Source organism: Oryzias melastigma, linkage group LG9, assembly GCF_002922805.2.
Source record: "Oryzias melastigma strain HK-1 linkage group LG9, ASM292280v2, whole genome shotgun sequence".
Classification (NCBI taxonomy): domain Eukaryota; kingdom Metazoa; phylum Chordata; class Actinopteri; order Beloniformes; family Adrianichthyidae; genus Oryzias; species Oryzias melastigma.
The window spans coordinates 20,541,301-20,553,770 of record NC_050520.1 but is presented as its reverse complement, the minus strand read 5'-3'; the positions used below and the strand labels follow the sequence as shown (position 1 = coordinate 20,553,770).

Sequence of the window (12,470 nt, the reverse complement as noted above, 5' to 3'; positions counted from 1 at the left end):
AATTATGAATACAAGGAAAAGCTTATCTTCAAATACCAAAGGGGTTTATACAATTATGTGCCTCTTGTGTCCAAAGTTTCACAATCCCGTTGCAATAAAAACAGCTCTTATCTGTGTTCTCAGCCACTGGAAAGGACAAGGAAAAAAAATAGTAAAACAATGTGAAAAATGACATTTACTTTGGAAAGTGTGCAGAACTTGACTTTTAATTGTGATTAAGTGTACAGTTCTATCACATTAACCATAGATGCTTGGTTTGAATTGAAAATATCTCCTACTTTTTAGTTTTTTTTGTTTTTTTTTTTGTTAAAAAATATTCTGAAAATGACGTGTTTACCTTCTTGGTCAACATGAGAAACAACCATGATTTACTGGGTATGCAACTGTGAAATCACCTACACAGGACCTCAAGGTTGCATCACGAGAGCCTGAATGATGATGTCAAAGCCTTCCATCACTGTTTAAGCATATTTTATCGTTGAATCTTGTCTTAGACGTGTGTCCTTGAGAGCAGTATGAGTAATCCATCTTAGATTTACAGAGGAAGATTCTGGCCTGAGCTCAAAATGTTTTCACTCAAACAGATAATGGTTTTCTAAACAAAAGACATAAAACTCGTGGTAGGAAAGCAGAAAAGGAACCGAAGACCAGAATCCAGAGCACGGAAAAGTAGGATGACAAAAGTGTGGTCTAAAATGGGCTTTGTGGCGTGAAGGTCGTGGATATTTAGGATGTCATACAAGTGAGAAGTTAGAGAGAGCCAGACAAAGGAAAGTTTGTAGCAATAAAACAAAAATACTCATCAACAGAGGTTCAACTGTTTCATAATGTTAATGGGTCTCAACCAGATGGTAGTAAAGTTTTAATTTGGATCATTATCTTGACAGTTAATCCTCCTTGGGTCTCGCTGTCTTCTTGCTTGTCAGGACTTTGATATATTCTGTCATAAACGTGTGATGTCTTTATGGGTTTTTTCACACTCAGATACATAATATTACATTTGCCAGTCTTGATTGGGTTCTTAAAAAGCAGTGTGGACGGATGTGAAGGAGAGTCTGTTTCTGTTTCTTTTAAATGTATTTAATTACTTTTTATTCAGAAATTAGAGTCTATTTAATAGATGTCATTTTTTAATTAATTGAAGTGTAGAGAATGAAGGGTAAAATAAATGTCCTATTTAATCCTTGGCGTTTATGAAATGGATGGCCCTGAGGCAGAAGTAGATAGAATGACATGAATTTACTCTACTGTCACATTCAATGTAAGCATGTGTCAAAAAGTTAATTTCAAACCTCATCGTTTTCCCTTTTTTTGTGTGTTTCCAGATAAACCTCCAAAGGAGAATGAGGGTCACAGGCGTAATTACCCAGGGTGCAAAGCGTATCGGCAGTCCGGAGTATGTCAAGTCTTATAAAGTCGCCTACAGTGATGATGGAAAGACCTGGAGAACGTATAAAGTCAAGGGCAAGGATGAGGATATGGTAAGACACAAGTAGGGACAGGGACAAAAATAAAATAAAACATGCTCATCTGTTGACATATATTTTTGTAGAACAAAGCCCGACACAGTCATGCACGCCGGCTCCCAAGGACTTGAGACGGTGTACTCTTTCAAGGGCATTGAGGAGGATATGATGAGATGGCTTTTAATTAGCCGGGACACACAGGGACCATCGTTCTGCCCTTTACCCTTCTTCAAGTTTATGGCTTTTAGATTGAATTTTTATACTATTTGGGGAAGAAAGCCTCCAAAATAAGGCATACAACATTCATTCATTAGAAACTAAAAGCTTTTATCAATCATATTTTTTCAGCAATATTGATCTATACTATTTTTTCATTCCTTTTTTCTATCTGTTAAAAGTAATTGTGAGGAAATTTACTCTAAAGACAAAATTTGCCTTCCACTCTCCCCAGAGTGTTTAGCAACATAAATGTAGGGCCAGTTTTAAACACACCACTCTCCTTATGAATTAACGGGCTCAAATGGTGCGAGAAATTATCAATTTTTCACTGTAATTCCTATTAATTGACCTTGAATGACAGCAATTTGTTGGGGATGGAATAGTCAGAGGAGACAGAGCCAGATAGACTGTAACGCTAAAGTAATAAGATCTGCTTCACTGTCCTCCACGCCCTCAATCTGCTGTTATTTCATCTCTTACAACAGATTTTCAGAGGCAATGTTGATAACAACGCTCCATCAGCCAACTCTTTCACACCTCCCATTGAAGCCCAGTATGTGAGAATTTACCCCCAAGTCTGCAGGAGGCACTGTACTTTACGGATGGAGCTTCTCGGCTGTGAGCTTACAGGTAAATGATAGATCGTAACTACATTTATAATATGATTGGGGTGAATTGGTGTAATTCAAAGGTGAATGCAAATGTGTTTTTGCTTTTGGAAAGGCTGTTCTGAACCTCTGGGGATGAAGTCGGGTCACATCCAGGATTATCAGGTGACAGCCTCCAGCATCTTCAGGACTCTTAACATGGACATGTTCACTTGGGAGCCTGGGAAGGCCCGCTTGGATAAACAGGGGAAGGTCAATGCTTGGACAGCTGGACACAGTGACCAATCACAGTGGCTTCAGGTAAGAACTATTCTGAGTTATCTACTGTCAAGAGAAATTAGTATATCAGCAGGAATTGAAAAGACACCAATATTCTTGTGTTCTGCACCTTCTTCCTCCTTGAAAATGTAATTAATGGTGTGTAAAATCCATGTCAGTACATTGGATTAGTCTACAGGCGGAAAGATTTCATTCATTGACAGCATATCATCTGGAGATGAAATTCTTCATAAAAACCCGACTGTCAAAAAGCATTTTTTTTTTCTTTTTTAAATCAGCATTCACTGTGCCTTTGATGCAGTCGGTGAGTTTGTTCCTGTCATCTCTGGCTACTATCCATCCTTCCTATGAAACCAGCCAATCTATCCATTATCGGCCGGTTGGTAAACATTATCATTATTCTGAAGAGAGGACATGGCGTGAGTCCCTAGATGACTGTTTATCACAAATTTCTTTCTCTGAAAAAATGGGAAAGTGATGCAGGCTGATGGAGTTTACATCTATCATGCCCCTTATATTGCTTTTTTTTTTTCTTTTGCAGGAGGGCGCTACTTTCTTTTTAGAGGGACATGTCACTTCAAGTTGAAATAGTGAGGACAAAAGAAGGCTATCATGCGGATCATTTTCTTTGAGAATCAGAGATCAGAGCCATTTCTGCGACTTTTTTTTATGCACCCGATCTATATATGAACCCTCCCTTGCAGTGGCTCAGTCAGCTCTCTCTGTGGTCAGTCTGACTTTGGTCGTTATTAGGCGGCTCTAGTTTTAAATCAGACATTTTTTGAGCCTAATACTTTTTTATAGGCGCAGATGGAACGTGGGGTGTGTGTTTGAGGAGAAAGATACTTAGGCAGGCTCCATCCGTGCCACGGAGCCCGGCTGAAGAAAAATTGATTGCTGTGGGTAAAGGGAAACTTGTGGTCTCATATTACATGCTGTGCCGGCAGGACAGAAGAGATGCTATACAGATCCAGTGAGAAAATCAATGGCTTCCATTTTCAAGAACCATGTCTGCGCTTATAGGCATAAATGAAATCTGGCTTTTAAAAAAAGTAAACATTGAGGATTACTTCTTGCAAAGTGCTGTTTCACTTTTGCAATGATATAGCTGCTGGAACTGAGTAGTTTGTATATCTTATGTGCCTTAATGTCCTACAATCTGTGTCTTTTCTTTGGTTGCTATGGCAAATAATTGATTTTCAGTGCCATTACTGAAAGACTTAATGGAATTAATCAGCGCTAATGATGAAATAAGCATTCTTATTAATCAAGACAGCTGTTCTGCCGTGGAGTGGGAGTAGAGAGAAGGCTTTAACAAACACTAAGTGTTGATATGGAAAACCTGCTGCATGATGCTGCACATTTTCCCTAAAGTAAACAACACGTTTCCTTTTACATTAAACACTTTACAGCAAATAGACTTTCTCTTTTCAACATTTTTATCTTTTTTATTCACACCATTTTGTTCATTCACTTGTACAAAGCAAACCGTAATTCCCATCGTTGAGCTTTTTGTACTGCGGTGTGCCAGTATCAGTCTCCGATCCAGACAGCAGGGTTTCAAACTACAAACAAACCCTAGAAACAAATCCAGACGTCTTGAAGGCTGGAGTTTGTCAGATCAGGGACGTGTTTTAAGATTAACACCGCAGAGTCATGAGTTAAAGAGGTAAATGCTCATTTTGTTTTGCAGTTGCTACTTCACTAAAATGCATTAAGTGAAGACAAAAAAAGTAAAGCACCCTTTAACTCATTTTATAGTAAATGCAAGTTTTTAATACTATTCATTCATGACAATACTTAAAAAAACGTTTTTATTCACATATTTAAAACACTCTCGGGCAGATTGTTGTTAATTTGTTGCTACAGGGCATTACAGGTTAAAAATGGAGTCTTTGCCTGAGACCATTTTACTAAACTGATTTAAGTTAGAATTACAAAGAGGGAAACTGAAAGATATTTTGTCAGAAAGGCTTCTTTGGCCCACCTGAAGATGTCAGATACAGCTCTCTAAGATAGAAGTCCAAAGATAAAAGGTAAAAACCTTTTTTCTTCATTTTCAAGTATTTGTAGCCCCACAGTTTCTGGTGATATTGGACAGTACTACTGCTGAAACGTACTGCTTGAATTCCTTCCATCACCGGCAGCCACTCACATAGAACCAGCTAAAATCCTTTTTATGACTATTTTTCAAGAGGTGTAGTCAGTTCATCAACCTGTGTGCAGACTGTAGCGTCCATATGCTGCTAAATTGATAAAAGGAAGAAACGATGTGAATATTTTCATAGCTTTGTTAATTCCTATCTATGTAAAACTACTGCCCCCTCTCCTTCTGCAACTTAGCAATTTAGACTGGGGCTGAGATAACCACTGCACATTCTCTGCTCACGTAACACTATGTTTAAAATGGTAGATGCACTAGCAGCATGAGGACATAACACCTGGAAAAAAAGAGATTCATATAAATACAAACCAAATGAACAGGAGAAGACTGTTTTTGTCCAGAGTCAAAAGACAAGGGACTCTGCCCATGACCTTTGTTGACCTCTAGTGCGGAGACAAAAGTGAGCCTTTCTGAATAGATCTACTTTTCATCAACGGGGGTCATGGAGTAAACCTCAAACCACGCAGCCTCATTAACCTTCCAGTAATCCACACAGAGGCCATGTAGACTCATCCCTCTTGATCAGCAGAACAATAGAGCGACACTAAACACTGCTGGATTCTTCTGTTGCTCTCATGTTCAACGATGTTTTTAACTCTTTCAGAAGTGTTTTTTCATTTTTTTCCTCTTTTATTATGGAAGCCTCTACATCTGTGACTGTATCGTCCTGTCCAGGATGGTCTCAGCATGGTGTACTTTTAGGTTTGTTTATCCTAACAAAAAGAAAAACACATCTGTAAAGTGTTTCTGCAACAGACAACATCTGCTCTCTGGAAGCGTTTAAGGAAAAGTGATGGATAGATCTCACTAAGGAAGGAAGTGGAATTTGGCACCTTGAGCTCCAACTCATCTGTTATTTACCGTTCCTACAGCTTCCTCTCTCCATGTCTTGAGGACTCTGAGATGTATATATCTGCAGCCCTTCCCATTTCAAAATCAATCCACCAACTTCCAATCTTAAATTTGAAGCAAACACTACTAAATGGTGCAGTTCCTTAAATGACCACTGGAGGCATGTGGAGCTATTTCTGGAAGACAGTTCTGATTTTATTATAGCTCAGTATAAGCCAGTATACCCTACAGTTTCTTTTCTACCATTCAAGAGAAACATTTTCCAACTAATCATTACTTTTCCTACTTCAGATTTGTCTTTTGGCTTTTTTTTAGAATGTAGTTGCCATAGAACTCAGACCAACTCTGACCAATCACTGCTTACTAACCTAGTCTGGCTCCAAATGGCGGCAACCGTATTGCAGAAAAATGGCGACTGAAATGGCTTTGTTTCATTGGAGTCGGAAATAAGGCCTAATCTATGGGTGATGTCACACTTACTCGGTCCAGTTCTCTTATACAGTCAATGGATCTGCTCTTTGGTCCACTGGTAGAACGCCTGCATTCACATCATCACTGATCTGCACCAGGTTCTCTTGCAGGTGAACCATGGCACGTGTTTTTTTGTTAGTTTTGTCTTTACCAGAGTTCAAGCGAGCATCACTCTTGCCAAATAAAGCGGACTATTTGAGGAAGCATGAACAAAATGATGTAGTGTGAAAGCAACCTAAATGTCCCTAACACACCAGTGATTGTTTAACCTCACCAAAGGGCTGAAAATCACCAAGAATTGCAGTTCTTCATTAGCAGCTAGAGAGTGGTGTTGACAGATGAAGCGGCGATGCGAGTTTAAGTTGCTTCTCTCAACTGTGATAACAGCTCACACAGCTTCTCTGTCTACGTCTTTTCTTGTGCACTTATCAACTTAAAGTGTCGAAAAACTGCACTGAACCTGCCTTCATTATAGCAGCTCTCTCTCAGCTTCCTGCCTCCCTGACAGTTTAAAATTTCTTGCACGAGTCTCTTTTCTGCACTGGCTTCCTCACAGGAAGTGATAGAGTTCTGATACTGTAACTGTAGCTGGCTATTTTTAGGAGTGAAATGAAGTGATCACTTTAATATCCTGAGTTCAGATGTAAGTCCTGTTCCGGGTCTCAGCACACTATCGAATAGAAGAAGGGGGAAAAACTGACTAGACACTTTCCAGTGTTGTGTTAATTAGTTTTCCCTGACACCGCTCCTGGATCTGCTCCAACATCTCTCTCAGTACATCTGAGCAGAACCATCCGTGCTTCTACTTCAAGAAGATAAGTGCTGGATTCATATAAATATGAGCTCAATGCCCAAGAAGTGAATGTTTCTCTCAAAACTAAATTCATCATAATAATTTAGTAGCTTTAACATAAAACCCATCCCAATGATGTTATGCACAGATCCATCTATTAAACCAAATTTTATCTGAAGGTCAGACGCTAACCTGGATAGTATTAGAAAAACTGATTGTGTATAATATGCCCTCATGATTGCACTATGCCCATGTGTAAGGCAAGTAATTATAAAGTGGGGAAATAATATAAACTCAACATCTGATATTTGTAATATGTGTGCATACTCCCAGATATACTCGTAGTCCACAAAGGCTCCAAAACAAGCCATGATCATTATTCCTTTTTTAGTGGTTCATTAGTTACCCCCCTCGTCTCCAAGGTTTTTACACTCAATTATCTCCTTATGGTGATAAATAAGTGTTTTGTGTGTGTGTGGCAGTGTTATAATCACCTCTGCCTCTGATGACGCCATATGAGCTTCTGAGAAAACTATAAAAGATCTAAGGCATCACAATTCATCGCTCAGCTGTCTGTACTGTTTAATAAAATGTGTTTAAACTCTGAAGTTAAGCGCACAGTCATTGCTGAAAATCAGTGGTATATTCAGCAATGCAGCAACTCTCAATGTCTATTCTGGTTTTTGGTACTTTTCTACATTACCAAATAAGAGCGGACTCTCTTTGAGGGTTTCTCTGATTTAGTGATTCAATACATTTTACTTAAATATGCATTTCTTCATTACAGTGCACACAAAGTGTTTCATGGCTCTGAAGGTCTTGCATTTACATGGGATGAAGGGGTTACTCAACACCAGAGAGAATTCACAGCTAGAGGGAATAAAAAGACAAAGAGAAAAGGGGTAAATGGGTCTGTTAAAGATGTCAGTTTAATTCCACAAAAGCACATACAGTGGGGCAAAAGAGTATTTGGCAGTCACTGATTCTGCAAATTGTCCTACTTAAAAAGATGAGAGGGGTCTTTAATGTTCATCATGGGTACACTTCAACTGTGAGAGACAGATTGTAAAGAAAATAATCTGTGCACCTGCTGCTGAGATTCTTGTTCTTCTGAACAGATTTCCCGATTCTCAGTATCCTCCTACAAAATTAAAAGGTTGCACAGTAGAATATTAATCTCATGGTTTTCTTCTGCTTCATATGTGTTATATGTGTCTAAATATATAATGTATCCGTTTGAAGACATCCAGTCTAAAGTCGCATTTTGATGTGAGAGCATTGTCCTTTGCCGTTTTTGGAGGCAGAATTATCAATCCTCAGTGTCCGGTTTAGCTTAATGGTACTTCTGGTTTTCAGACATTTTTTCCCCAGCCTTTGGCTTAAGCGGTTTTGTGGTGAATGGCTACTGGTGATAATGAATTGTAGCGATGGGATATCAGAACCTCTGCTTTCACACATTTTGGCGCTGACAAAAAAGTTGGCAAAGGACTTCAGGCTGAATGTAGATAGCAGCAAATCTGATCTGTGTGTTACTTTTTGAATCAGATAAGTTTTTACAAACTTTTCAGAGTTTATATGAGATGTTTGTGTTTATGTGACAAGACATCGCCGGATTTGTAAGATGTTTTTCATTCAATCATTTCATTTATTGTGCACTTTTGTGTATATTTCCTTTAAAGTGGCAAAAAATATATGATAATTTATTTCATCCCTCCATAATGGTTCACTGCAACTTTCCTTCTTCATGTGGAAACTACTACTTTGTTCTTTCTTTTTTTTTTTCGTTACTTCTGACTTTAAAAGAAAAGCAAGATATACATACGTATATCTTTTTTTAATTGAAATGCATTTATGGGATGTATGGTGGTGCAGTGGTTAGTGCTCTCGCTTCACAGCAAGACAATCCCGTTTCAAATCCCTTCTGTGTGGATGTTTTCCCATGTATCCGTGGGTTTTCTCCAGCATCCTCCCATGGTCTAAAAACAGCTTTCATAGGTTTACTGATTGCTCTAAATTGTCCCTAAGTGTGACTGTGAATGTGTGTGGGAGTGATTGTGTAGTGACAGGCGGGTGACCTGTCCAGGGAGTACCCGCTTTCTCCCAACAGTGGTCAGGGTAGACGATGGATGAATGAATGGATGGATGGACGGATGGATGGATGGATGGACGGATGGAGGGACGGACTGTGCTTCACGGACTGTGAAGTGAGAGTGCTAGCCAGCCCGCCACCATTCAGCCAAACAGAAATTAAATTAGAAAAATAATTAAAATAATTTTGCAACCAAGGTAAATTAAATTAGGTGCATCCATTTTGGCCCTGTTTCTTTCTATAAAAAATAAGTAAAATGTTTGGGCTTAAATTAAGAAAAGCAGGAAACAAAGACATCCTTATTCTATTAACACATCCTTTGGTTTTTGTGCTGCTCCAGTTAGTAACCCAATGCACAATGGATGTGCAGGTCAATTTTACTAAGCATAGTTGATAGTAACAAATCATAAGTAGTAATTGAAAAGGGCACAATTTATTGTACAATGATTTTGTTGATTACTGGGCTTTCATCTCGATATAATGATTTTTATGTCCTTAAAAACATACACTGCATGTATGCAAAGAAAAATGACAAATGAACTCTCAGCATTTTATTGAAGCAAGACTTTAATAGTCAGGCTAGAAAACACTGTTAGTCAATGGATAAAAAAGTCATGATTCTTAAATTTGATCAACTTACGTTTAACTTAAAAAAACTTTCTTTGACTACTGCCTCTTTCAGTGAGGCGTAATTCAAAGTAATGTCTTTTTTTGAAGGTTATGATGACGTTGTAAATGCTTTCACAGAACACCTAAGATTTAAAGCCAGCTAATAATGCAAGAAAAGTGAGCTGTGAGCTGCAGAAAAAGATCTTGTGTAGAAAAACATTGAAATGTAAAAAAAATAAAAAGATGTAAGAACTTTATATACTAGGCCGGCACAATACATCGCAAATTTACCGTCATCGCAATATCAGCCTGTGCAACACATGTTTCTTTAAAGACGGCTTAAATTGCAATAAACGGTTATCTTTATTGTTTAAACATCTTATGGTTGATAAGCTTGATGTATTTAACAATTTAATAAGGCCATTATTGCATTTGAGCAATCGCACGAACCTCTATTATTTTAGATACTCGCCTCTTGTGTAGATGTGGGTCATTTGGAGTATAATTTAAGTTTTGTTTAATTGATTTAAATAAAACTGATGCAGTGACATGTAAATGATGTATTAGTTGTTTTTCTACATGGTCTTGCATCGCAAGTCATATCGTCATTGCAATATTGATCGCTAATATTGCACATCGCAAGTTTATTTTAATATCATACAGCCCTAATATATATGAAAACCGACTTAAAAACATATTAGTGAATGAATTATTAATAAACTTTGAAAAAAACAAATGTTTTTTTTTATATGATATGTAAGTAATAGCATGTCCATGCAGATCACTAAACAACTAACAGTGATTAGCAGAGACACAGTTCATGCATAGATTTAAAAAAGGAACATTTTGTAAAGGAAAATGTAATAATTTCTCTCATTTTATGTGACATGTTGGATTTTCTAAAAAAAATAAAAAACAAAGAAAGTGCATTAACCATTTGTGAAAAATAAAAATCAGGGTTGACGGTGATGTCTTTTTTTCTTTTTAAAAAAAAACTAGTTTAATTTGTGAGGCAGAGGATTTCTAGAACTCAGCAGCCAAAAGGAAAATCACAAATTAACTAATGAAACAGCAAGAGGTGCAGCAAGTCACAGTCAGGACAGCTGAAGTGAGTTAATTATGTTCAGCAAAAAACACACCGCTTACATGACATACAGTTTTCTTAGAGCAGTGTGAAAAAGTGAGTCTTACTGGTGGGAAAATGGTTCATTTTTCAAATAATGATATAGAAATGTAACCTAATCCTATGGTGCTAAAAATAGAAAATGGCACTTGAAGCCTTTTTTATTTAAGCTTCAACACTTAGTGTTTTAGATGGTCGATAAAAGCATTTTCCTCCTTTTAATGAGAAAAAAAGCTGTACTCTGGAATTAATACTTTTGTTGTTAATCCTGTTTACCCATTCTAAACCAAATATCATAAATAATAAACACAACTTTTTAGGGGTTATTTTTGTAATTCTGCCTCATAATATCTATCCGAAGTTTAAAAATTATGCATTGATGCTATTACCTTATGTCTGAAGAGAGAACTGTCAGACTTTGAAAACTTTTGAATTAAATGAAATACATAACAGAAGAATGAATAATACCCCTTTGAAATGAAAAGAAAACTAAATCGATACACTCCCTGACTCTACTCTTTTCCTGTAGTTTATAAAGCACTGGGGCATGTTGACACTTCACAAAGAACCTTGTCTATTCAGCTCAAATACTCTTAGAGTACCTTACAAAATTACATTTCCCAGCAGACTAATTAAAATGTCAAGCACTCAGTCATCCTTTAACATAGCTGCAACGATAAAACACCCTTAAAGAGAAAAGTCTGTAACAGTTCTCAAAAGGTACAACATGACATTAGCATCAAAATATGTTTTTGTTCAAAACTATATTAAATATAATCAGCCATAAATAGATCATTTTCATATAAAGAAGTGGTCAGGTAAGTTTTATGATTAGTCCTAAAAAAAAAAAAAAAAACTACCATAGATGTCATAAATATTGTAGAATTTCTCCTACATATTATTCTGAAAGGAAAACTCCCTAAATAAAAGGAATAATGTTCAAGACAGCTGGTGAACACTGACGGCTGTCTTTGGTTTTATGTTTTTAAAAAGTGAGACAATGTATTTTATAAACTTTTTTTCAAGACTGCATATTGAAAAACATAGTTAATATCATAAACTTATTCTGGTAGATTGTTTAAGAAATCTATAATACGTTATATGATTTATATGTATATGTATATATATAAGAAAATAATTAAGAGTAAATTTATACATCTAAAAAAAAAGGGTAACCAAACACTAAATCAAATTTTTTTGTCTGTTGACCTCTATAAATGGGGCTTTAAAGTTGCTGTCTGTTGGTCATTGGTAATTTCTTGACGATTTAAAATAAACTTGTTTAATTCCTGAAATTATAGTAAAAAAAACATCTGTGTGCTGCCCCCTACAGGTCAAAACAGATATTATGGTTGGATTTTGTTATTGTTAAACTGGCGTAAGTCCCACGTCATTTCAGAAGTTTCACGTCATCATGCCCTGAGCTCCAGTTGAAAAGCCCCGCCCATCTTTGATTCTGTAACAGTCAGTCGTTGTCGTGTTAGCTTTAGCATGGCTCGTAGGTGTATTACCTTAGGCTGTCATAAATCTACTGGCTTGCGCAACTTTCTGGTGGGCTTAGGTGGACTTGGTTAGGCAACAGTAGTTTAGTCCAATTGGCTTTGAATCCGGAGAACTCCATCCTGGTGATGGATTTACAATGAACGTTTCACTCAGGATTGTTTGCCTAATATGTGAGCCTTTATTAATGCAAGTGTCATTTCACCACTGAAACGCGGGTCCTCTTTGGTCTGAACCATGAGCACCTGAATCAGGAGAAGGTGGAAGAGAAAAATCCTCAACCTCCACAGGAAGTTC

The 12,470-nt window shown here is 37.2% G+C and overlaps 1 protein-coding gene across 3 annotated transcripts in view; it reads left to right on the top strand.

The window, feature by feature from the left end:
- edil3a (EGF-like repeats and discoidin I-like domains 3a) overlaps positions 1 to 12,470 on the top strand; it is a 121,934-nt gene that overhangs the window by 84,095 nt on the left and 25,369 nt on the right. For all 3 annotated transcript variants that reach the window (XM_024275435.2, XM_024275436.2, XM_024275437.2), the window contains 3 exons: positions 1,326 to 1,481; positions 2,171 to 2,315; positions 2,409 to 2,593. In XM_024275435.2, coding sequence (XP_024131203.1) covers positions 1,326 to 1,481; positions 2,171 to 2,315; positions 2,409 to 2,593 — 486 coding nt within the window. The remainder of the gene's footprint in view (positions 1 to 1,325; positions 1,482 to 2,170; positions 2,316 to 2,408; positions 2,594 to 12,470) is intronic.